At 37.4% G+C, this 27,221-nt stretch overlaps 1 protein-coding gene across 1 annotated transcript in view; it reads left to right on the top strand.

The window, feature by feature from the left end:
- CDH2 (cadherin 2) overlaps window positions 1–27,221 on the top strand; it is a 399,869-nt gene that overhangs the window by 346,607 nt on the left and 26,041 nt on the right. The window contains exons 9-14 of the mRNA XM_082259211.1: window positions 9,461–9,646; window positions 10,736–10,989; window positions 13,311–13,453; window positions 14,897–15,130; window positions 18,226–18,459; window positions 26,422–26,561. Coding sequence (XP_082115337.1) covers window positions 9,461–9,646; window positions 10,736–10,989; window positions 13,311–13,453; window positions 14,897–15,130; window positions 18,226–18,459; window positions 26,422–26,561 — 1,191 coding nt within the window. The remainder of the gene's footprint in view (window positions 1–9,460; window positions 9,647–10,735; window positions 10,990–13,310; window positions 13,454–14,896; window positions 15,131–18,225; window positions 18,460–26,421; window positions 26,562–27,221) is intronic.

The following is a 27,221-nucleotide window of genomic DNA, read 5'->3' as shown; positions in this document are numbered from 1 at the left end:
AACTCTGATTGCACTACACGTGTTACATATTTCCGCTGAATGCCGGAGTGAGATCAATAATTCCAGGCACATTATATACGGTGAACTTCAAACTGATGACCTATAGGGGCTTTAAAAATGTGCCAATGTAAAATATAGGGTGCTTAAATTTGTCAACACTTCACAGCCGCACACAATTTTAGGTTTTGACATGTTGGATATCTTTTTACTCAGCACAACATCATATTTTTAATTTTTATTTTAACAAGAAGTTGTGTAATTTATTGCATTTGTGTGCCCTAAAATAACTTTAGTGTATTTTTTATAGAAATTTTACATTTCCTAAACTGTTGTGTTAATATTGTGTGACATAAAATATTGGAAGTAGCACTATTTTATTCTCCATTGTGCTTTAAAAAAAATCTATAATGTTTTGGGGGTCTTATATAATCTTCAGGCCTAAAATGATTTTTAAACATGTGTGCAAAAAACGCCAAAGTGGCTCTGGCAGCGAAAGGGTGCTTTGAATATGCGTGTTATTTTTCATCTGATTTTGCACTTTAGGATAATTTGTCTGAAGAAATTCTTTGGAGTGTATTGATTACCAAATGAAATATACTTTTGAAGAGATAGCCCCTTACACATGTGAATGTCATTTACAATAGAAATCTATGAAATCCTTTTTGGAAGGTGTCTCCTCCATCTGAGTGAATTGAATTAGGAGATAGTATCTGAATGTCTCCCCATTTGTTAGCACTCTCCTATTTTGACTATAATAAGTGCAGTCATAACTAATGTTGTACACACTATAACAGACATTGAGGCTTGCTTTTCGTCTTTAATAAAATAAGAAGCCCTCAATCAATAAACCACATCTAATCTGTCTGATCTCCGAGACAGCTAAACAGAAGGAGATGGGCTTGATTCTGCCTGCTCTTTCTGACATTATTATTTTTTTTTTCACTCTTGCTTTACTCTCCCAGTCAAATCCATCCACAGCTGGTCTTTTTAAGGGTCACCCTGTTTAAACCTCTAAGCTGCTGATTTCAGAGTTTGCAACAAAATCTGCTTTTAAGTTTCAACTTATTGAGTACCAGGAGGATTAATATTATCCTTATAAAGCTGTCATATCTTAGACACAGACTTGTGACATTGCATTAACTTTAACAGATGCAAAAAGATTTGAATGGCCTCAGTACAGCATGCAGATAGGCTTCAAATGTAATACCTGTGTTATCTTGTTTCTTAAAAATGCTTCAGTTCTACAAATGGCCACTAGCTGTAATTTTAGTGTATAATGTTGCATTCCATTAGAAAAAAATCTCTTATCTAAATAATTTTTATCATGAAATGAGTATTGTAAAAATATTCAGCTATGCATTGTAATAATACAATTGTTTTGTCTATTGTTCCACTCTTTTGTATGGGTGCCCATAGACAAGGCTACCTCTAGTTGGAAATGACAGTAACAATCACATGCTCACGGGATTGGCAGCAACTTATCTCCCCAAGGCTATCTATAAAATTACATGTCATGCAACTAAACAAGCATTTTTGTTCTGAAAATGGGTAAAAAATTGAAATATAACTTTATTTTGCAAAGCAGATAACTGGCCCTAAGTAGGAATCATACTTAGGGTACTCATTGAGAACAATAAACATTACTTTTAGAGTAATGTAGTTAGGTATTGTGGAACATGGAAATATCTAATTGGCACCATCATCCCTTTTGATCAAAGACTACTAGTGAAAATGTAAAGGATGAGATTTTATAGGTGTAAAATTTCAAATGTGATTTTTAAATCAAATTTGTAATCAGAATTTATGCAATTTTAACAGTAGTTTGCATACTAAGTATTTTGCATCTATAACATCTCATCCTTTAACCTTTTCACTAGTAGGCATTACTTTTACAGGTTTATTAAGAGGTGAATGCACTTCGAATCATCGGAAGTGCTCAAAATCGCTTACAGTAATTTTATAACTTGTTAAAGAAGCCAGCTCATTAAAGGCAGCTGAGGTTTCTATATATATATATATATATATATATATATATAATCATTAAATAACTATAGGCATTTAAGCCTGTGCTTATTCTCGGTCAAGCCTTATTATGCCTTTGTTTCAGATTCGAACATTTGTAATGATTTATTCATTACATGACAAACGTGTTTCTTCTTTCCCCTTGGAAGCTCTTTCTTGCACTGCACCACTGCTATACACAATAATCATCCTCTTCTCTATTTACCTCACTTGCATGTGTTTAGAATTTTAAACCTGTAGATCTGTCTGGTTTTTGACACATACCAGCATCTTTTCCTTTCAGCTTGAAAGTTTCATCCCTTTTCCTTATTCAATGCAGTACTTTAAGAATAAACAGAATATTTTCTTTGTGACAAAGTACAGAGCTATTAAAGGAAATTGCTCATTCTCAAGGCATATGAATTGTATTAAACTAGAAAATTTGTGTCTGAATGGCATAAATAAAAAAGAAACAGAATTCATGTTTTTGTCTTGTTTTATAATAAATTATATATTAAACGATGAGGACTATGTAAATGTATGGTTCCTGGGTGGTAAGGATGTAAGGATGGCCATTGGTTTAGTTGAGGGAGTTATTCTAAAGACTCATTATCTGCGTATTGATTTAATGGTACACTGTGGCAATGTGGCAAAAAGTGAAAACTATTAAGGTTTCACCTTTAATTTTATAAAAAATAAATAAGACTTCTCAGTGGTCACTATGGACAAGGATTCCAATTTTCATGAATCATCCCAATATGCTAGAATAAGCTAAGGGTGTCAGGCCATGAAGGCATTGAGGAAAAGAACAACTGAATAAAGAACATTTAATGTGTATGGCTGATTATTATGATAAAGAGCAATACTAAACTGGATTGGCTAATGCTGATCTCATAGTATTTCTCTTCAAAATGGTGTGTTGCTTATTTTATGTTATTTTCCTGCCTTCTATGTCATTGTTCTTTGCTTTCTTGATGAGCTATGTTTTTAGTCTTCGGCATGCCTGCCTCATCGGATGGTAGGTGCAGCCTATAGACATTTTTTGCTTTTCTAATTTTTAACCTAACTTTTTCCCCCTCTCCCCTTTCGATTACCATGTAACCTTGCAGATCTTAAATTAGCATTCTGTTGGGAGATCTTTGTTGGCTGCCTCCATGCCTGCCCAGGGGAGATTACACATCTTGATGCTTCTGTGGTACCATTAAAATCCCTGTATATGAAGAGATGTTTGCAATAAACATTTACTGATGTCAGTTTTCTTCATTGGACTTTTAATGAGTCACCCAATGAACCAGAATTGTGGCTTTCATCAGATTTTTTTTTTATATATATTGCTTCAAATTGGCTTTCATTTAAATATGGTGGCTAAACACTAAGGTCTCATTCACACCAGCCACTGCATTGAAATGCAGCAACTGGTGTGCGGTGTAATCCGGCTGGTCCTGCACAGCGACAATGCGGTACACAGTACTTTCAGCACACACCAGCCACACACTACCACAACAAAATGGTGTGAACTTTGAAACCAGAGATAAGGCATTTTGCTTTGTCTTTTTGTGTGGGTGCGGTGGGACTGCGCTGGAATAGCCACTTAACACAGTCCCACTGCACCTGGTGTGAATGGACCCTGAATAAAGAAAGATAAATAAATAAAATCACATCTCTGTTTATGGATACAGTTAACAATTTGCATGCATATGTTAAATCGTACATAAAAAAAGTTATTATTCATATTGGCAGAGTGAACCAGTCAAATTTGCTAAAATATATTTCAGGAATGTGCTAGACTTGGCAAAACTCTCTCTTTTTAAACACATAATTATGCCATTGTTTTTAAAGCAGACCTAGCATCAAATCGTCTTCATTAAATTTTCATCCATTCCACACAATATGTAAGTCTTACAGGTACTGATTGCTCTGAAAGAGATTACAGTACTCCCTTCCTCAAAAATGCTTTTATTTTATTTTTCTCCAGAAGATTGTTACCATCTTTGTTCAGATATCACCTTCTTTTTGGATGAGGATACTGGCCAGTTTAATTCAGCCACCCAGCTGAGAGAAAAAAAAAAAAAAAAACTGCGACAGATTGATATCTCGTGAACTGAAACGGCCATACATGGATCGAAATTCAGCCAGCCAAATTTCAATCCATGTATGACCAGCTTTAGACTGTGACTTGCCAGAACACTACAATGAGCAAAATGATCATGGAGATGGAGAAGACTGAGGACTCTTCTCTGCAGCAGACTGGTGATGACTTTAGGCAGATCTTGAAAGACTGGGGTTGATAAACTAAAGGCAAATAAGCTGTTTACTTTGCAAATTAATTTTTGCTTAGCTTAGTGAATGTAACACAAACTAAGTTTCTATAAGTATAGCCAATCACACGCAAAGAAATAAAAAACAAAAAAAAACCCAGTTTTGTCTGAACATGATTGGATGATAAGCCAGCAGAGCTTCACCTTGTTCACTAGCGGAAAAGCTAAGACATAGCCACTAGAAGTGGGTAGATGTGTGTGTTCAAATCCAAATAGCTCACACACACACACATATACTATACAGTTGTGCTAATAAGTTTACATACCCTGGCAGAATTTATGATTTCTTGGCCATTTTTCCGAGAATATGAATCATAACAAAAAAAATGTCTTTAACTCATGGTTGGCTGAAGCCATTTATTATCAATCAACTGTGTTTACTCTTTTAAATCATAATGACAACAGAAACTACAAAATGGCCCTGATCAAAAGTTTACATACCCTAGTGATTTTGGCCTGATAACATGCACACAAGTTGACATAAAGGGGTTTGAATGGCTATTAAAGGTAACCATCCTCACCTGTGATCTGTTTGCTTGTAATTACTGTGTGTGTATAAAAGGTCAATGAGTTTCTGGACTCCTGACAGACCCTTGCATCTTTCATCCAGTGCTGCACTGACATTTCTGGATTCTGAGTCATGGGGAAAGCAAACAAATTGTCAAAGGATCTGCGGGAAAAGGTAGTGGAACTGTATAAAACAGGAAAGGGATATAAAAAGATATCCAAGAAATTGAGAATGTCAATCAGCAGTGTTCAAACTCTAATCAAGAAGTGGAAAATGAATGGTTCCCTTGAAACTAAACCACGGTCAGTTAGACCAACTACAATTTCAGCCGCAACTGCCAGGAAAATTGTTCGGGATGCAAAGAAAAACCCACAAATAACCTCAGGTGAAATACAGGACTCTCTGAAAACATGTAGTGTGGCTGTTTCAAGATGCACAATAAGATGGGCTGCATGGTCGAGTCGCCAGAAGAAAGCCATTACTACACAAATGCCACAAAGTATCCGGCTTACAATACGCCAAACAGCACAGAGACAAACCTCAAACCTTCTGGCACAAAGTTATTTGGAGTGATGAGACCAAAATTTAGCTTTTTGGCCACAACCATAAATGCTACATTTGGAGAGGAGTCAACAAGGCCTATGATGAAAGGTACACCATTCCTACTGTGAAACACGGAGGTGGATTGCTGATGTTTTGAGGATGTGTGAGCTACAAAGGCACATGAAATTTGGTCAGAATTGATGGCAAGATGAATGCAGTATGGTATCAAAAAATACTGGAGGAAAATTTGGATTCATCAGCCCGGAAGCTGTGCATGGGACGTACTTGGACATTCCAACATGACAATGATCCTAAACACAAGGCCAAGTGGACCTGTCATTGGCTACAGCAGAATAAAGTGAAGGTTCTGGAGTGGTCATCTCAGTCTCCTGACCTCAATATCATTGAGCCACTCTGGGGAGATCTCAAACGTGCAGTTCATGCAAGACAGCCCAATAATTTACAGGAACTGGAGGCTTTTTGCCAGGAAGAATAGGCAGCTTTACTATCTGAGAAGATAAAGAGCCTCATCCACAAATACCACAAATGAATTCAAGCTGTCATTGATGTTAAAGGAGGCAATACACTGTATTAAGAACTGGGGTATGTAAACTTTTGATCAGGGTCATTTTGGGTAGTTTCTGTTGTGCATGTTTACCCGAATACAGCACAGCCATTTACTTCTATTCTCAGCTCCCTAAGCACAGAAAAATGACAAGATTTTAATTTATGCATATTTCTGTGTCTCAATACATCCATGTACATGTAGCCTAAAAGGTACAGGGTTGGTAGATAAAATAATCCTATTACTGCATCTGACAACTTGTCAGGAATTTGTTTGTGCAGACTTGTCAAGTTACTGAAAAGGCCATTTTGAATACTGTAAAAAAATTAATAAAAATTGCACGCAGAGATGGGGCTGGGGGGATGGGCATACAGTGACATTCCAACTGCTGTCTCATGCAGCCTCATCAATAATTGCTCAACAATAGTGTCTGAGCATCTACTTAAAAGCTACCCATCAGACACAGCCCTTTGGTGTCTTTTCAGCAATATATCAGTCATTGCAAACTAATTCTCATCAACATTTGTTTGAAAAATGTGGCCATTAAAGCTACATAATATGTAAAGGTGTTGTTTTATTGAAAGGTCTAATTTAGTTTATTGATATATTAAACACAACAGAGTTCAGTGATTTATTAAATTTAAGGTGCTTACTGTGTTTCTCCTTTGTGATATCTCCTTGTTTCTGCAGAACATGTTGATTGTTAGGGTTGTAAATTGTAGACCTTATTGTACAATGTGGCTAGCACTCTTGCTTTGCCTCATTGGGGATCTGGCATCATTATATTTCAGAGACATTGGGTTGATTTACTAAATGAGTAGAGGCTGCTTACTTAAAGAGGTTGTAAACCTCCGATTTTTTTTTTTTTTAAACGCCTGAAAGAAAAACACATAATGAGCTAGTATGCATCGCATACTAGCTCATTGTGAAATACTTACCTAAGAACGAAGCCCCTGCAGTGCCGACCGCTTACCTGTCCATGGGCGACATGTTCTGTTGCCCTTCTTCCGGGTTTGCGGCATCCGGCCATCTAATTGGCTGGAGCCGCGATGACGTCATTCCCGCGCATGCGCGCGGGAGCAGACAGTAACGGCATGGGGCTCTGAAGGAATGGCACGAGCGGCCGTTCCTTCAGAGCACATGTGCCAGTGATGTCACTGGCTGCATGCAAAGTAAATATCTCCTAAACGGTGCATGTTTAGGAGATATTTACAGTACCTATAGGTAAGCCTTAATATAGGCTTACCTATAGGTACAAGTTGTAGAGGAGGGTTTACTTCCTCTAACAGAGTGAATTTTTACTTTGCAAAAGGAAATACACTAAACCTGTGTTCAACTTAAATGCTAAATCATGTGTGAGGGAAATTTGAAGGCTAAGTTCAACTTGCCAGCTACTCTGACCCCAAGATGGGGTCTGGTTGCACTTTATCCCAGTATCCCCATGGGATGGATGGATATCAGGAGCCAAGATTCCAGGATGGGTTTCCATATGAACAGGATGTTCAACAGTGGGCTCAACAAAAAGGAGAGACAAAGGTGGAACTCATAGTGTGGTAATTGAAAATCAGGCTTTTAAATGAAGGTTAAAACTACTTACAAGAAGGGAGGAGTAATCACATGCAGACACCCCAGCAGGTGCAATAAAGTCACCGCTGTAGCTTCTACTGACTTTTATCTCTAGAGAGTGTATATTGCACGCCACCATTCAAAATGAAATAAAATGAAAAAAAAAGACGGTGGCCACGTTGCTGTGGTATACACTAGAGCAGGGATTCCCAAACTACAGCCCTGCAGCTGTTGCAGAACTACACATCCCATGAGGCATTGTAAAACTCTGACTTTCACATGCATGATGTGAATTGTAGTTCCTGAACAACTGCAGAACTGTAGTTTGGGAATCCCTGCACTAGAGGCTCAACACTATTTCCCATAAAGGAATAAACTGTGCCCATACTATTGGAGCCTGGCCTGGAGTATGTACTGCTGGCCACCGTCAAAGGCTGAAAAAAACCATATTGCCGTGGTGTGCACTGGATTATTTATGAATGTTTTCTAACGCATTCTTATTTAGAGCCGGTTCACATTTGTGCATTACATGCGATCTCCTGTGCGGATGCAAATTCAGCCACACACTTTGTATGACTGAATTCGCAGCGCATCCGCAGCAAACTCGCACAGGAGGCATTTTTTGAGCCGCCTCAGAATCGTATCGCACAGTGGTTCACACTTGTGCGATCCGATTCTGTGCGAACTGTCAGATCGCACAGCGATATGCGATCAAACTGGTGTCGTTAACATTTAATTGACCCCCTGCGTATCGCATATGGCAGTGTGAACTGCCAGATGTGCGGATGCGATACGGGATCACGCTGCATATTCGCAGCGTTCCCGCATCGCACAAGTGTGAACCGGCACTTACAGTTTTTGATATATATGAATTTTTGATTGAATTTATGCACTTTATTTTGATAGCACATCATGTTTTTCATTATTATTAATATGTATAATGTTTATGTGGACATTTTGTGAGTGCAGCTGTCACTGAAAAATTATTCTTTGTTAATATTTGGTGACACTTTTCGTGCAACTTATTTTTTGGTTTACTAAAAAATGATTTACCCCAGTGATTTGAAGCTGGGAGTGCAACAGTGGTTGCAAGTGTGATATTTGTCTCTGTTTGTCACTGCTAAACAGTGCATAAACAATATCCTTCCCATCTCATTTGCCATTTCTATATTATAGAATACAGCAGGTATGGGCAGCTATCCATGTTGTTCTGCCAGCTGGTATGTCAGTGCTTAACAGCACAGCTGAAATCTAAGCCAGCACAAACAGAAATGGTTGAGGTTGGCTATTCTACTCTAGACAATGTCAAAAGAACATCATCTTTCATTGTTCTAAACTTTTTACATTATTGTTTGAAAAGCCAGTGATTTGTCTTTTCTATTCTTTCATACCTCTGCTATGAATGTAAATATTGTTAGACCTCAATTCTTTGTAGCTTGGAGATCTGAACTGCATAGGATGACAAGATAATGTTTCCTTGCATGTAATTACATTAGTTTATAAAGGAATGAGCTGTAATGGCCTTCATTTTGTTTTCAATGCATTGCAATGCACTGCTGTCCCTTTCATCTCCTGCTGCCTTAGATATTTGTGTTCTATGAAAAGCATTAAATGCTTTGGAATGGTGGCTCATTTCATGACTTATTTAAACATTTGTGATGCTAAGTCTGTCTGTTCACTTCATATTATTACACATAATAATCTTCTCACCACCAAGCATTACCTGCAAGTCAAGGCCCTGCTGAATGAGATAAGTAAGGCATTAGTTCTGAGACAGTGCACTGTTCCAAGAAGATAAGAGCCCATGACAATGCCATGCAATGACAGTCAATTAATACCTCTTCTAATGATAATCACAAGCCATTTTTTTAGTTTATGTTTTGATTACATGAATATGTAAATATTGCAGAAGCTGTTCAGCATTTTCTGTAAAGTACGTTTTTTTTCTTCCTTTTTCAGTTTTATGGAGAAGTGCCTGAAAACCGAATTGATGTTGTAGTAGCAAACCTTACAGTAACGGACAAGGACCAGCCACACACCACTGCTTGGAACACAGTATACAAAATTGTCAGTGGTGATGCCACAGGACGTTTTACCATTAGGACAGATCCAAACAGTAATGATGGTTTGGTGACTGTTGTCAAAGTAAGTTGGAATTTAAAAAACATTCTAGTATTTAGGTTTATTCATGGAATATTTAAATAAAAATAAAAAAAATAGAGAGAGTGCTTGGTAATAATTACCTGCCACTAAGGCAGGCAAGGTTTATATGTAAAAGAAGCTCTGGTGATATTTGTGTTAACCAAATGGAAAATGATCAAACTTCAAAGATACTGTGAATTATGAAATGATAAAAAATATTCATGCATACTTTTTACATTGCTCTTAATTGTCCACCTATTGTGTGAATACAAGTTTTACCTGGTTTTGTAATTACTGCAGACCCAAAGGTTGTAATAAGCTATAAAGCAGTTCAGAAAAGTATATAATAATTATTCTGTACTTGCTTCTTTAAATCCAGTCATTTTTAGTAGAAACTGTATTTTTGTTATATTTCCTCTTTACATGAATGTTTGATGTAAGCAGTTCAGTTCACAGTTACTCTAATAGACTTAACATATTTTTTAAGAATTGGTAATTTTAAACTATTTGCCAGAGCTTTGTTTGACTAGACATATGTTCAATATTTATACCTTTTCCCACCGAACATAATAGATGGACAGTTTGGCTTAGAATGGTAATGATGTGTAGTGTACAGAAGATCCTATTAGTGAAGTCCTGTGGGCTTCCTGTTTCAGGGTGACAATGCTGAGCCACTGGCTTTCAATACAGTAGTAAAGTTTTTATTCTAGCATCTATGTCTTTTTTTTGTGGGGCTACAGGGCACGGGCCTGACGAACAGCATGCATTTAGTCTCCCTGTAGTAAAAAACACAAGTCAGCCGCCCCTTTCACCTCCAGTAGAAATTAACACAAGCATGGGAAATCCTTCTATGTTTAACGATGTCACTGGCAGTGAGGATGCACTGCACTTTCTCTTTACAACAGCCTCAGCTGCTAAAATAAAAAAAAAGCCCAGAAAGGTCACATAAATGTGAAGCATGCATCATTTTTAAATGAAAAGGCAGGGTTTACATTTACTTTAAGCTGAAAATTGTATAGATAGTTATATACTGTTCTTATAAATCAGTTATACTTTCTAACCTACATTTCTTTTCTCATTTTTTTAATTTAGCCAATTGACTTTGAAACCAACAGGATGTTTGTTTTGACAGTAGCTGCAGAAAACCAAGTGCCTTTAATTAAGGGCATTCATCACCCTCCTCAGTCAACAGCCACTGTCTCCATTACTATCATTGATGTCAATGAGAGTCCCTACTTTACCGCAAACCCTAAGCTTGTGCGTCAGGAAGAAGGTCTGCTTCCAGGAAATGTTCTTGTAACTTTTAACGCTCAAGATCCAGACCGTTACTTACAGCAGACAATTAGGTAAACTCCAAGTTTCTTTTCTCTTAAAACTTCTGGTATTAGATAATTTGGTTTCCACTTCAGAAGGTCATCGTTGGCTCCACACATTTTCTCAAGCCAATATGCATTGACTTAATATTGATATTTTGTCATTTTGTTTTAGTTTGTTTGTTTTGTCTTTTTACTCAAATTAAAGTCATTGATAAAGTGGGATTCACACACATCAATGCACAGATAATTATATTGTCCTACTTAATTGCACCTAGTTCTGTTTTTCTCCAGTATTTCTGGATGGTGAGCTCCTATCAGAGCATGTACTACATTTTAAACTTTCAAAAGTAAACATTGTATTTAGGAATTAACAGCGAGGATACTTTTTGTTACTTGTATTATGCAGAAAAGTATATTGTGTGCCACTCTCTAAATTAGTTTAAAGGAGAAGTGTGGGGATGTGAAAATAAAAAAAAAACAAGCATACATATAAACCTCCATGCTGCAGCATCAGTTCAATGCTGAAGCTGTCTCCTGCCAGCTCTAAGACTGAGAACTGGGTGACCATATGACTGTTGATCACTCATATCTCAGTCTTCCTGGAGCAGAGAGCAGTGACTGTCAGTCACCACTTACTGCTCTGCCCCTCTAATTCTCACTGGAGCCCTGGCACGGAGAGGGGGAAGGCACAGTTGGCTTCAGTTCTCATACATTTCCTGAAAGCCAAGGCAAGCTGGCAATTAGACAACTGAGTGGATCCCAACAATGTGGTTTGGTTTCTTCCAGAGCCTGTAGTGGCTCTGCGAAGTCAGCAGTCAGAAGATGTTAGCCCACTGTCAAGTGATTCTGGGTCACAGGAGAGCACAAGTGCACAGAGCAAAGCAAAAAGCTCTTGCCTTACTTATCTTTTAATTTTGTTATTGAGCTCTTACTTTCCCTGACTTCATAACTGAGCTTCATCAGCTGCAACTCCCTTATCCAGAGTGTGTGCTTTTACTGGTCATTTAAGTAGTCTAAAAGGACAGTAGCAGCGCTAAACTATGAAATCAGGAAAACACTAGATCCAGTAAAAATAAAAGCTAAAACTGATCAGAGAGGGCCACAGCAGAGGAGTCCATGTTTTAATAGGACACAACTATATGTATTGCACATATGCCTGAAATAGTGGAACTCCTCTTCCTTTTCCTCTTTTGTAGGTACCTAAATCACCTGTTAGGGTATTTTATCTCATATTTGGGGGGTATTCTGGGTACCAGCTCCTTCATTATGTCACACATAATGATTCTGTTGAGAGCTGTGATGACTCTGTAGGCATAGCAGCATTGTAGAGATGCTAAAATTGAACTAAAGTTGTTTGGGGACCCAGGAGAACTTGCCACAATGTGCAAATATGCATGAGAAGTCTTACATTATGGCAAACTTACATCTTAATGTAACCTTCTCTAGCTATGACAGGCCATCCTCCTCCCCTGTCACTTGGTCACTGTTGCTACCCTCTTTTTGGATTATTCTTCTGTTCCACTATCTTCTCTCTTCCACCATTGGGCTGCTACTAATGCTGTACCTGTCTTGCTTGTGTACTGAGGTTATATTATCCTGGCCCCAGCCAGCACTCTCAGCACCGTGCACATGTCAAAATGGACCAAGAGCATACCTCTTTGCATGTGGTGCAAGTAGTGCATATAGAAAAAAAGATTGATTGGGAGTTTTTATGTTTTTGTTTTTTTTTTTTGTACAAATTACCTCCTTGCATTTTTTTACTTCTCTTCAAGAAATGTGAATGTTTTTTGAAGCTTTTCTGAGATTACCTTTCAGTCATGATTTTTTTTTTATATATATATAGACATTAGATGCCTGTTGTCTAATATTTGGGATTTTAGTGGAATTTCACAAAAATCAGTTGCCTTTACCATTTGGCCAATAGTTTCCCCTTTTGTTTACAGGAAAGCAGTATACAGTGCCTTTAACATACAGTAAATGCACATGAATTTAAAAAGTAAAAACAAAAAATATTCTTGACCATGTTCTTTATACAGTATGTTAGACTGTTGTGAAATGTTCTGATAATTTGTTTAGACCACAGTGCAATCCTACATTAACATTGTAAAGCTACTTTGAAACAATTGGCTGCTGTGAATTTTAAAGAATAGCGCTGGTGATATTTAATGTCAGCTACAAGAGTTTATTGCATAAAATAATGCCATTGGGTTACTTCAAATACAATTCTAGTTTTCTGCCTAATACAAACAATTTTCTTCATTGCATTTTGCTTTGCATCAGCAGGAATAAGAATCTATTAAAAAGTATTAGAAGTAATGTCTACTAATCATAGCCAATATTTTTATTCTTAGATATGCAAAACTATCAGACCCTGGAAACTGGCTTAAAATTGACCCTATGAATGGACAGATAACAACAATTGCTGTTTTGGATAGGGAATCCATGTATGTAAAAAACAATATGTACAATGCAACTTTTCTTGCAACTGATAGCGGTAAGTCAACCGAAACACTTTTTTTGTGTACACCATATTAGAATATATTTAGGTTGAATATGTTTAAAACTGTAAATGTTGCCTACATTCCATATTTGTGAAACACAATAAATCTGATTTTGTGTTTGCAATAAGTACTAATCAAAATGGCATTTTAGCTGTTTGCTTCCTTTTATGAAAATTAAAGTATGACATGTAAACATACTTATATGTATATTATAAACAATTTCTATTAAGGTATGATTGGGGGAATTTATCAAAGCTGAAACAGCCATGTATTACAACCAATCATGTTCTATCTTCATCTTGCTTAGTTAAACTTTGAAAATTAAAGATAGAATTGGATTGGTTGCCATATACAACTGGTCCAGATTCTGCTCCAGTTTTGAAAAAAATTCTCCAGGTTATCTCTCTAATGAGATCTTTGGTTTTGAAATATTTCTCTTATTTTTTCCTCTGTATTTCATAATGATTTATATACTACAGAATAAACTATATTCTTTGTATTCATTATCAAAATATATAAATATATTGTATTTTTTGTTTCATAATGTAAAATTGTTATTACAAGTTTGGTTAAGTGGATGTAGATTGCATAAACACATGCTTGAGTCTAAAACAAATCTATATATTTTACATTTGGGACCTCAGTTATAAAAGCTCACGATAAGTGAAGGTGTTTCTGTTTACCTGCCAATCAGATGCTTGCTCTTGTTTTCTTAGAGTAATTAAATCGGAATGGCTTATTGCAGACAACAAATTCATTTCATAATATGTTACTTCTGTTTTATTCTATGTATAGTATATTTCCCAAAAGGATACCATGCAATCACTTTGCTGTTTTTACTACCATAAGTTCATTAGCCATCAAGATCATGGGAAAAGTTTTATGAAGTGCCATGAGATTGCATTATTGTTGAACATTGCATTTAGGCCTATACATAATTTAGTCACTAATTAGAAACTGATGTTCTCTAAAAATATGTAAGTCTTCTGTTAGTGTAAAAATTTGAAGATAACTCATACCCAGCATAATAGATGCAAGGACCCTAGAGCACATAACTGTTTTGAGGAAAGACTGGTAGGGCTTGGTGCAAAATTAATTTTAGAAAATGACAGAGCAAGTTTGTTTTTAGAATCCCACGTCAGTCTTGGTATAGTTGTGAACTTTTGCATGTCATTTCTTGAGTGGTTGACCTTATACTTCATGTCAGTGTTAGTGGGGCAACACTCCTTCAAGAGATTTTAGGTATTCTGAACAGTACAGAAATGTAATCAACACTACAGACCCTACATTAATGTTGTATATTTTTAAGGATCAACAAATTTAAAGCACTCAAGATGTCTTGCGAAAAATGGACTGAGCTCCATAGAAATATTGACAATAAAAATGCTGTAGTGTAGTGTGTATATTTATAACTGTGTGGATTATATTTTAAATAGGCGTTCCCCCAATGAGTGGCACGGGCACTCTACAAATCTATTTGCTGGACATAAACGACAATGCCCCACATGTTTTCCCAAAAGAGGTGGAAATTTGTCAACGACCAGATCCAAATGCCATTAATATTACAGCAATAGATGCTGACATCAATCCCAACGCAGGACCTTTCATCTTTGAGCTCCCATATAGCCCAATGGACATTAAAAAAAACTGGACAATAACTCGACTTAATGGTAAGCATGGTTCAACTCGCCTTAATCATTGTTTCTTCTTACAGCTTCTTTTTCAGATCTGACACCTACAGGTTGTGTCTGTTATCGGCCAGCCTGACTTATGGTCAAAGATATAAATCCTTTCCCAATCCACCCCTTCAAATAAATTAATTTTATAAAAGGTTGCATTCATTTAACATTGAGTGTTTTAACTGTATTCGAATATTCTTCTTTAATAATTTATTAAAAATATAGCATGTACCTTTGAAGACATAGGGTCATCTGACATTGTGTACTTTGACATGTTAAAAAAACAAAGGTTATTATTGTTTCATGTTATCATAAATGAAGAAGGAATCATCTACTATATACCTTAATTGGCTTTTATAATTGCGTCATAGTAAAAATAAATTTTGGCTGCAGATGCACTTTAAACAGTAGGTTGTACTCAAGCTAAAATAAGTAGCAAATTCAGAGGAATCTTCCAGTATGTCAGTATTCCCTATTACATTGCAATTTTATGTCCCAGATGTAAGCAACTGGGTTATTGCCTTCAGTGTATTCTGCCAAGGCTCAAACTGAAGCTGGCTCTATTAAAGTTGGCTTCACACCTTTAACTCTCAACAATGCACATTTGTTTTATTAGAAGATGCTGCAGAAATTTTTCTTCTTGTTTCTATTGCCAAATGTTGCGTTAAAGCATCCAATGGTTATGGGTACATTGGTGAGCAAATGGGGTTTTTCTGAGTAACTTTCACTGCTTCTACAAGTTACTGGCACTATACAAGTGAATCAGAAGAAAAAAGGGAAAATGTAGGTTGAAATACAACCAAACATACCCTGGAGGGAGGAAAAGGACTTTCAAAGGCACATAATGAGATGCATGACTCAAAATATAAAAGAAAAATACAACCTTTATTAATTACATAATACAATTAGGTAGAGAGTGGCCCAAAAAAAATGACCACTCCTACATGGACAAAGGATTATACAGGACACCAAAGAAAAAACACATTAAAAACAAAGCCATCAGCATATAATAATATGTTCAACTATTACGTCTCATAATAACAAGACTGGTGTTAGTGGTAAATCAAATTCTACTTGACTGGTGGAGAAATGCTCGATTAACAGGTCAAATGAATCAGGACAAGTGAATCATTTTATTTTCTCATTTCCTACTGTTAATATTTTTTTGTCACTTTGTATCCACTCATTTGCAATATTTTAGGGACACAATAACTTTCAGTAGGTACAATATGATTTCTGAGAATACTTTAGTACCATAACGTTGCAAAAAAAAAAAAAAAAAAAAAAAAAGCATACACCTGCTAACTTTAATAAGTGAAGGTCCCCTGCAGTAGTATGAATAAAAAAAAAACTGTTGTACGATTCTTCCTACGTCAAATCGTAGGTAAATGCTACTAATCAGGAAAGCGCTTTGTGCTCAAGCTTTGTCTATTAGACTCGTTTTATTAATTTAGACAAATAAAGCCTGCTGCTACAATTGCACTTCTTCTCACAGATTGTTTAATGCTGCAAACTATAATATTGTTGATTGCATTGTTACCTGTCATTGTTATTTTTTTATGTAAAAACTGTAAGCAATGCTGGAAAAAAAATACCTTGCTATTGTAAGCATTTTGGCAATAGATATTATTTGCAATGCTTTTTTTAGTTGGTTTTGTTATCCACAAAATATTTGCTTAGGTTTATATAAAAATGTACTCCTGCTTTTTACAGGGGAATATTATAGCTAGTATAAAAGTTTTGTTTTATATATTTATTTACAAAAGAACAGTTACACAATATCTTTTATGTGCTTTAGCTTTCTAATATAACATTTTCAGTATTTGCTATTGTTCATGCTATTTACAGAAGTGGGAGGATAGTTTCTTTGCATCTGTTTTCTAAGAGCAATGATGAAGGGAATTCATATAAAGAAGTAACCTGTTTCTTTTTAAAGCCAACCTTGGATTGTGTTGTAAGGTAACTTGTGCTTTACTCATGCAGGGTAAAATAACAGGTTTCCTTTAATACAACCTTCCCCTGCAGCACATACATTTGTCCCTCCCACTGCCTCAATCAGCTATCTGGTGCAGGAAAAGTTATCCTATGTAAGCTAGGCTGTGCATGAAACCCCTTTGACAGCACGGCTGTTTGGTGATTGGCCCATTGCACTCAATGGAGCAAATTAAATATAACCAGAAGAACTTTCTTTGCCTCTAGCAGCTGAATAGAGCAGTGGGGGAGTGAAGGAAAGGTAAGTATGTGCTGCTGGTGGATGGAGGGGGGAGGGGGCAAAGCACAAGTTTTATATAAGATATATATATTTGTTGCACATTTGATGCATTTTAGCTTGATGCCTTTGACCTTTGGGTGTTACTTATAAAGGCACATCACTTTCCACAAGATCATTGTGGTAGAAACACCTTAAAAACCTATTGAATGCATTGAATGCATGCTCTACACTTGTGATGGGTACCCATTGACACCAGCAAAATAAAATGAGCAGATGGAATAGGACCAAGTAAGACAGGCTACATTTATAAAAATGTGGGTCACAGCAATGCAAAGCAAACTTTGATCTACACAACTTTGTACATTTGGTTTAAATTAAAACCCCACACGGCTTTAAGCAGTCCATGCATTAGTCAGTTTTTCATTGTTGTTGTTCAACCAGTATGTTGAATGAAATAAAATGACCCGTTTCCCCCCATCCTCCCTCTGAGCTTTTTGTTCTGACAGTGGATAGACTTCCCCACCGTCAAAATACACCGATCATCGTTGCAGCCTTTAGAAAATCTGACAGGGCGGTTGTACAGAAGTCGATCAGTAGATCGACTTCAGTACAACCACCTTGCCCATACATGGATTGATATTCCTAATGACTGAATTTCAATCCATGCATGGCCAGCTTTAAGTTACAGCAGATAGAGAACATGAATGTTCTCAGCTTGCCACAGGTTAAGCTTTAGGTGAACAGATACTTGCTCCTTGGTATATCTAAATAGTTGATCAACTCCACTAGCTGGTCTTTGATATAGGTGAAAGGGTATTTTTATTTAATCGAATGTATTAGCAGTTAATATCAACATTTTTTTTTTTACGACCAGGTGACCATGCACAGCTCAGTCTGAAAATTGGATCTCTTGACGATGGCATCTATAACATCCCCATACAGATCACAGATTCAGGAAATCCTTCCATGTCAAACACTTCGTACTTGCGTGTGAAAGTCTGTGCTTGTGACATGAATGGGTATTGTAGTGGAGTTGCCCCGATTATTGGACCTGGCCTTGGAACAGGAGCAATCATTGCAATTCTACTGTGTATCATCATTTTGCTCAGTAAGTACACTTCCTATTGGATAGCAGCAAAAGATTTCTGAGGGGCACTATTTGAAAGAGATTAGTTATAATCCAGCAACATTTAAAATCTACAGAAAAAAAATAAACTAGCTACTAAATGGAGTATTGAAGGCTATGTGAAAGCTCACTGGGAGAATAATAATACAGTCTGTGTGTGTGGAGTGTGTTTGTGTGTACTTTACACCAAATACATATGGAATATCTACTCTTTGCAACATATTATTATTTATTTTTTAAATACTAAGTTTTAATTAACAAGAAACAGTGAGAATTAGATAAGCCCCAGATCTTCATCATAAAAGTGTGATTTTATTATAACTTTTTTTTTTTTTTTTTGGATTCACGCCACTTCCCTTGCATTTAGCATGCGTTGACACATTAAATACACTTGAGTTCATGTGCAATGACATGTTTTTTGAATATTCCTTTACATTGAGGTTCATTTTTTAATGCATTGATTGCATTGATAATACATTAGCTCTTTAACATTGGTATGAACTGAGTCTATTGAACACAATGCATTTGGGCGTTTTACTGCATTGGGCTCGCATTGAGAAAGTAGCAGTGGTGGGAATGAGCCTTCAATGTTTCCTTATGACACACAGGTAAACATATTTTGCATAGTTTGTCAGTGTAGCACTAAGACAAAAAAAGGAAATTGGCTATTGGATATGCAATCACAAAAATAATGAAGAATATCTTTCAGGCCTTGCCAATCACCCTAAGGCCTTATACACTCTGTACATTATTTTCAACTGCTCCTAGGGGCATCTTGTGTGTTGTTTCCCTGCCTCCAAATGCTCTGCATGTTAGCCTATGTTTCCAATGCACTTATAGGATTTTAAAGGAGTTAGAGGCAGGGGCATTTAGAGGCAGGAAAAAAAAACCTCATGGCCAGTGCATCCAGGAGCAGCAGAGAAATTACTTGGCGCTTCTAAACGAGTCTTATTGTGTCTAAATATGTGTTTAGCACTTGAGCGTTAATTCATTTTAAAGACCAAAATAAATGATTATTCTGGTCAATAAAATGAATTAAAGCCCAAGTGCTTGATTGCTGCAAACATGTTTAAAGGTGTTACACGCTTTTACAAGCATCAAGCGTATTTTTCTGTGAAAACACTGCTGCCAGGAGGAAAGGCTTCTAGGAAAGTTGGTAAAATGTCCTGTATGCATGAGGCCTTATGCTTAAGGTGACCAGTGTCTTCATTGAGATCTGAAGTTTAATTGGGAGAGAGTATTTGTGTGTGTTTTTATTTTTTATTTATTTTATTACAGGTACTTATATAGCGCTTTCAATTTACGCCACACTTTACACATGTACACACACATATATACACTATACTGTACATTGACATCAGTTTCTGCCCTCAAGGAGTTTACAATCTAAGGTCCCTAACTCACATTTATACATACACATACTGGGGCCAATTTAGACAGAAGCTAATTAACTTACCAGCATGTCTTTGGAGTGTGGGAGGAAACTGGAGTACCCGGAGGAAACCCACACAGGCACAGGGAGAACATGCAAATTCCAGGCAGGTAGTACGGTGGTTGGGATTCAAACTTACGACCCTAGTGGTGCTAGGCAGGAGGCCACAGGAGATCACAATTGGAACCCCTATGATGTTACATATGATGGGACTCAACTTGTAACCACAATGTAGAAACCTAGGAGCTCCAAGGGTTAGCAGTGGACCGCAGGCCGCAGTTTCAGCCCTAAACTTGCAGAGATTTAATGCACTCACTGTAACCAGGTGCAATTTTAAAATAGAGTTGGGATAGAGAACTGCAGTACATTTTAAAGCAATGTCTCAGCGGTAGTTAACAAATACAATATACTTACTGGTGCTTGATAAAATGTCAAATACAGTGGGATAAATATAATATAAAAACATGGAAGTTACAGAATAGTAAGTTGTAATCTGATACTATTTAAACCGACATTCAATTAGAAAAGTAGTTACTAAATTGAACATAAAAAATTAACTGTCTGATAGGTAAAAGCGAGCACAGTGCAATGTGAGAACTCTTCTGGGTTCCTTAAATTATGACTGTGCAAGGGATCTCCCAAAACTTGAAACTGGTGCAGCTGTGCATAGTAGCCAATCAGCTTCTAACTTCAGCCTGTTCAATTCAGCTTTGACAATAAAACCTGGGTTACTGATTGGTTTTTATGCAGAGCTGCACTAGTTTTTGCATGATGCAGTTTTAGTAAATAACCCCCCACATGTGTGTTTAAGAAAAAAACTAGGCAGTGCCAGGCTTTCTGTGTCTGCCCTGTAAACATATAAAAAGGTACCTTCCAACCACAACAATTCCTCAGTTGTTTTGAAAGATAAGTGCAGAGCGTTTACAGCCTCTAGCACTGCTGATCCTGTAATGAGTGTCAGGTAGGTCTGCCTCAGGCTAGCTCATAGAGAATGATGGCTAGCCTTAAGCTGACCCAAGCTTCAGTTTGCAGACCCTGTCTGACATAGGATCAGTGGTGCTAGAGGCTTTAAACACATTGCACATGCATTACAGTACAAATTAGAAATATCTGGGGTCATAAGGTCTTATCTGCTTAAGTATTTTCTTAATAAAGTTTTCCTCCAACAAGTCAGATACACTGCTTAAAAAACCTAAGGGGACACTTCTTATTCAGAGTATAGCATCAAGTCAATTAAACTCCTGGGATATTGATCTGGTCAGTTAAGTAGCAGAGGAGGTTGTTAATCAGTTTCATCTGCTTTGGTGTTAATTAAATTAACAACAGAGCACTAGATGGGCAACAACGAGACAACCTCCAAAACAGAATGATTTTACAGGTGGAGGCCTCTGAATTTTTTTCCCTACTCATCTTTTCTGACTGTTTTTCACTAGTTTTACATTTGGATAGGGATAGTGTCACTACTGGTAGTATGAGGCGATACCTGGACCCTATAGAGGTTGCACAGGAATTCCAACTCCTCCAGGATGGCACATCAATACATGCCATTGCCAGAAGATTTGCTGCGTCTCCCACCACAGTCTTAAGTGCATAGAGGAGATTCTAGGAGACAGGCAGCTAGGAGAGCTGAACAGGGCCAAAGAAGGTCCTTAGCTCATCAGCAGGACCAGTATCTGCTCCTTTATGCAAGGAGGAACAGGATGAGCACTGCCAGAGCCCTACAAAATCACCTCCAGCAGGCCACTGGTGTGAATGTCTCTGACAAAACAATCAAAAACAGACTTCATGAGAGTGGCCTGATGGCCCAATGTCCTCTAGTGGGCCTTGTGCTCACTGCCTGGCACTGTGGAGCTCGACTGTCATTTGCCATTGAACACTAGAATTGGCAGGTCCACTACTGGTGCTCTATGCTTTTCACAGATGAGTGCAGGTTCACCCTGAGCACATGGGAGGTCTGAAGAAGCCATGGAGAAAGTTATGCTGCCTGTAACATTGTTCAGCATGACCCATTTGGTGGTGGATCAGTGATGGTCTGGGGAGGCATATCCATGGAGGGACGCACAGACCTCTACAGGCTAGACAATGACCCTGACAATGGAACACTGTGGTATTGGGATGAAATATTTGGACCCATTGTCAGACCATACACTGGTGCAGTGGGTCCTGGGTTCCTCCTGGTACACGACAATGCCTGGCCTCATGTGGTGAGCAGTGTAGTATAAATCATAAATATTAATTTGGTGTCATGTAAGTTGAGGCTAGACCGGGCCTTTTTCTATTCTTTCTTTTTGGTTTGTTCGTAAGATTTCTTTATAATACATTGTAAAAGAGAAAGCATACTGCATTTTATATTAAGAACACTGATTACCTAACTATTTTTAAAAATTCAAGCACTTATCCTCCTTTTTTACTATAGTTACTAAAGTTAAAATCCTAGCATTTAAAAGAAAAAAAATGCATTATAAAATAGTGAACATGTAAGTTTTCTGAGATGCTGAACCTTTGACACCTAGGTTTTTCACAGGTTAAAGCTAAACTCCAGATACATACAAAGGGCCTAAATAAATGCATTCCTTAATGAATCATTAGGTATAACTAAATTACTAACTAAAAAGATTGAAATGGTGGCCAGATTAATTTGAGCAGAAATCCGAAAAGTTCCTACAAATTTTTGGCCCAGTTTAGCAGGTGAAACATGAACCTTCAAATTTTTTGTAGACGACCAAACGTTGTCACCCACATGAAATGTAGGATGTGACCAGTGATATCTGTCAACAGCCTTCTTGTAACAGCCCTGAGCCTCCTACACCTATTAGCTTACTATTGCTACCTCTGCCCCATTAGGGAGATTTGCTCTCTCTATTTTTTCTGTTTACCATTATCACTTAAAGTGAAAGTAAAAGGAAATCCCAAATTTTGGATTGTCCCCAAAAACAGTAATAGAGGGGAAATCTTCCAATGGGAATACTAATTCTCATTAAGTGGGAGAGCCCACGGGATTCCCTTAATCTGCAGGGATTTACTCTCACTTTCTGTTTTGGCTATGGGGCAAGAGGTGAAGGTAAATCCCCCCAATGGGACATAGATGGCAAAAAAAAAAAAGTTACAGGGGTTATTATAACTAGGGATCGACCGATTATCGGCAATGCCGATATATCGGGGGCCGATATGCACTTTTTCCGATATATCGGAAACGGCCCCTGAGGTTACCGATATTGCCTGCAGCTAGAGCCGGTCAATGCAAAGAATGCATTAAGATAAAAAAAACCTTCTGCCTTTACAATCACTTTAGGTCAAAACATTTTTTATGCATTCCCTGCATTAAGGTAAAAAATGTCCCACTATTTGTCCTCCCCCAACACCTACCTCCTGGGTTCTCTCTCAATTCAATGCTGTGCCTGTCTGCAGCAGTGCTGCTCTCTCTACCTCTTCTGCCATTGGCTCCTACTGCTGTCAGTCAGATCCTGTGAGGAGGGATCAGAGGCGTGGCCAAGCTGCACTGCGTGTGTCTATGGATGCACATGGCCTGGCTCGGGAGCACACCCACACTGGTGCCCCCCCCAGCACACAGCTTGCTGAGGGGGCACTCAGAGAAGAGGAGGAGTGGGCAGCGTTGGAACCCAGAAGAGAAGATAAGGGAGTGCTTTCTCAATACTCACATACATACAATAATATGTTCATGCCCTAAGTTCAGAAATATACTTTCTCTTCTTTTCAGTAATTAGTAGAGTTCTACTACTGGTAGTGCTGGGCTGGATCATTTATTATTTTGAAAATGATTTAAGCTTCTCTCATTTTTTTCCCTTAAAAAGTTTTCTCAGCCTCAAAATAGTAATGTTGATGTAGTCAAACTCATCCTCTCAAGATTAATAAATAATGGTATTTTGGAATTAATTTAGGTATTCTAGAGGCCTGCTTGAAAAACTCTGATTTGTGCTTACTGTTAGACCTTGTTCACAACAGCGAGCTGCACTGGACACACACCTGCTGGTGTGCGCTGTGAGACACAGTGCCAATACACCAATCCCAGTCTTTCATTATGTTTCCTTTTTTTTCACAGAACTTTATGAAATTGCAATTTTAATGCAATTCTATTGACTGCAGCAGGGCTGTGACGTGGCGGTTCACATCACTAATCGCTGTGCTAAAAAAGAATACTACACTTGTTTCTGTGGTGTGAGCCAACAGCAAATGAAACAAGGCATTTTGTCTTGTCTATGCATTGGGGCTGTACTTAGCCCCACCACATCTGGTCTGAACAAGCCCTGTCTAAAATTTTGTCAGAGTAATGTTCAGTTGCATATTTCCAACACTATAATGACGTTTACCATACACCTCAAAAAAGAAATGAACATTGCTGCTACAGCTCCCACACAGACAAACATAGCAAAGCTTGAAGATTAAGCAACCATCTGCAAACCACATAAGTAATTATAAAATGCTACATTTTACCCTAGTACCCCATAGATTACTGTGTAGGTGGTGATGGATCCGGCATCTTCTTAATGCTTGTCATGTGTTATGGGAAAAGCATTGTTTTAGTTCTGTGACTCAACAAACCAAGTGAGCTTTGTTTAATATTTTATTCTGAGAATACATTTTCTATTTACATTAAACCTTCTTTTGCATGCTGTTTGCATACAAGGTTAGCTAGAGATTTCTCCAGCAAAGTAGGGGAACTAGGAAGAGAGTAGGGATTCATGGACAATAAATATTTCATAATTAAATTAAATAAAATGCATGCTGTAATTTTCAGAACATACAGTAGATTGCAATTTTGTTGCAGATCTCTGTGGTGTTTTCATGCACTTGTTAGTTTATCTTTTGCACATCAATCGATCTACCAATGACAAAATTTAATTTTTTAAAATATAATATTGATTTGGCACGCAGTAAGATTAATAAACAATATATAGAACATTTGATTCCTTAGGATCCAATATCATTCCATGTTATCCAGGTGTGAGATATTGGGTGTGAAAAAATTCAGTAAAATGCGAATCAGTTTTTTACATCTACCAGCTAGAATCCTTAACCACTTGAGTCCCAGAGCCAATTTTCATGCAAAAACTGACTGTTTGTCCATTTAGATCCGATTTTCATCCAATATTTTTTTTTAATGGAAATAAAATAAGGCCTTGATCTGTTCCAAACATGGGTTGTTTACAGAAATGGAAGTAAAGAGATAGTTATCCATTTACATTCGTTTTTCCATAGATATGCATTGATCTTTTTTCCAGCCATCGATAGATGAAAAATAGACAACTGGTCTACATGTGTGAAAGGGGCCTTACACATTACCAATAGGTTTAATTTTGGAAATAACTTATTTTTCTTGCAAAAGGATATCATCTTAAATTGGTATTTGTATATAAATTTATACTATTGTTCTGTATGTATTCTAACAGCTATTCTAAAGGCCTTATAAAATAATGACATATGTTTAGAAAACAGTAGCAAGTCATTACACAACAGTAGCAGTATGGGTTCCCCTTTACTGCTAAGGCTAATTCCATGTATATCTGATGAATTGTTAAGCTCTATCTCAGGAGCAGAAACAAAAAAGCAACCATTTGCCAATTAAGGTTTTCTTAAATGAAATCATTGCAGACTTTTACAAAACAGTGTATTACATACCCTGTACAGACCAGATAAGGATGCACTAACAAGAGACATTGCAATTGATTTACTTAAGACAAATAGGCTGTTCATTTTGCAAAGGGTTTCCTCCGGACCTTAGTGAATGAGGTGAAGCCCTGCTGACTTTCATTATCCAATCATGAGCAAGCAAAAATGCTGCTTTTTTATTTTTCTTGCACAAGATTGGGTGTTGTTTGCAAAGTGAAATGTCACCACATTTACTAAGAACTGGGGGAAATTATCTAGCAAAGTGCAACTTCCCTTGCAATTGAACAGCCTGTTTGCCTTTAGTAAATCAACCCCACTGATGGTAGCATTTTGACACTGGCCTATTTTTAATGTAGAAATAATTTTATGGGAGCACTCTGTAAAAGACAGCAATTGTACTTCCAGTTTGATATGTACTTATTTGCCACAGGTGAGGGATATGAGTGTATTGGAAAAACACCTTTAACTCCACACAATCATGTTACATTTAGTTGTGTAAAACATCCACAGCACAGTTGATATACAGTCTCTTGACTTTTGTTTGTGTTCTACAGATTTGTTTTACAGTTGGTACAACCGATGTTGAAAGCAAATTGATTTACTTGTTCTAGTTGAAGCATATTAATATTTAAAGGCCTTAGTTAAACTAATTGCCTGACTTAATTTGTCTGCAAGAGAAATCAGATATGTTTAGCGCAAGATTTGGAGACAATTGGGTGAAAATTCCATTATGGGTGCAAGCCAAATATCTTATTACTATTAGTCTTCTTGAAAATCTAATGAATCTGCTGGTGCCTTAGTCACATACTGCAATCAGCAGTTATTTTATGTACAGGCAATTTTGTATTTCACTCGTTATAATTTTTTTATTTTTCATTTTTCAGTGCTAGTATTAATGTTTGTGGTATGGATGAAACGCCGAGACAAGGAGAGGCAAGTCAAACAGCTCCTTATTGACCCAGAGGATGATGTCAGAGATAACATATTAAAGTATGATGAAGAAGGTGGAGGAGAGGAAGATCAGGTAAAGAAATGCAATTTGCCTTTTTTTAATGCTTAAAGTGTAATTAAAGGTAAAACTGAAGTAGAGCATGATCCCCTCCCTTCAGAGACTGCACCTTAGCCGTAGGGCAGTATTCCAAAATGATAACGACCCCAAATACACCTCCAAGATGACCACTGCCTTGTGAAAGAAGATGAGGGTAAAGGTGATGAACCAGCCAAGCATGTCTCCAGACCTAGCCCTATTGAGTATCTGCGGGGCATCCTCAAACGGAAGATGGAGGAGGGCAAGGTCTCTAACATCCACCAGCTCCGTGATGTCGTCATGGAGGAGTGGAAGAGGACTCCAGTGGCAACCTGTGAAGCTCTGGTGAACTCCATGCCCAAGAGGGTTAGAGCAGTGCTGGAAAATAATGGTGGCCACACAAAATATTGACACTTTGGGCCCAATGTTCACATTTTCACTTAGGGGTGTACTCACTTTTGTTGCCAGCAGTTTAGACGTTCATGGTTATGAGTTTAGTTATTTTGAGGGGACAGCAATTTTGCAAGCTTTTCACCAACTACTTTACATTGTAACAAATTATCATTTTTTCAGAGTTGCCACATGAAAAGATATAATAAAATATTTACAAAAGTGTGAGGGGTATACGCACTTTTGTGAGATACTGTTTCTGTGCAA

The sequence above is a fragment of the Pelophylax lessonae genome (assembly GCF_965119305.1).
Source record: "Pelophylax lessonae genome assembly, chromosome: 5".
Classification (NCBI taxonomy): domain Eukaryota; kingdom Metazoa; phylum Chordata; class Amphibia; order Anura; family Ranidae; genus Pelophylax; species Pelophylax lessonae.
Note: the sequence above shows the minus strand (reverse complement) of the source record. Positions and strands in the feature narration are given on the sequence as shown.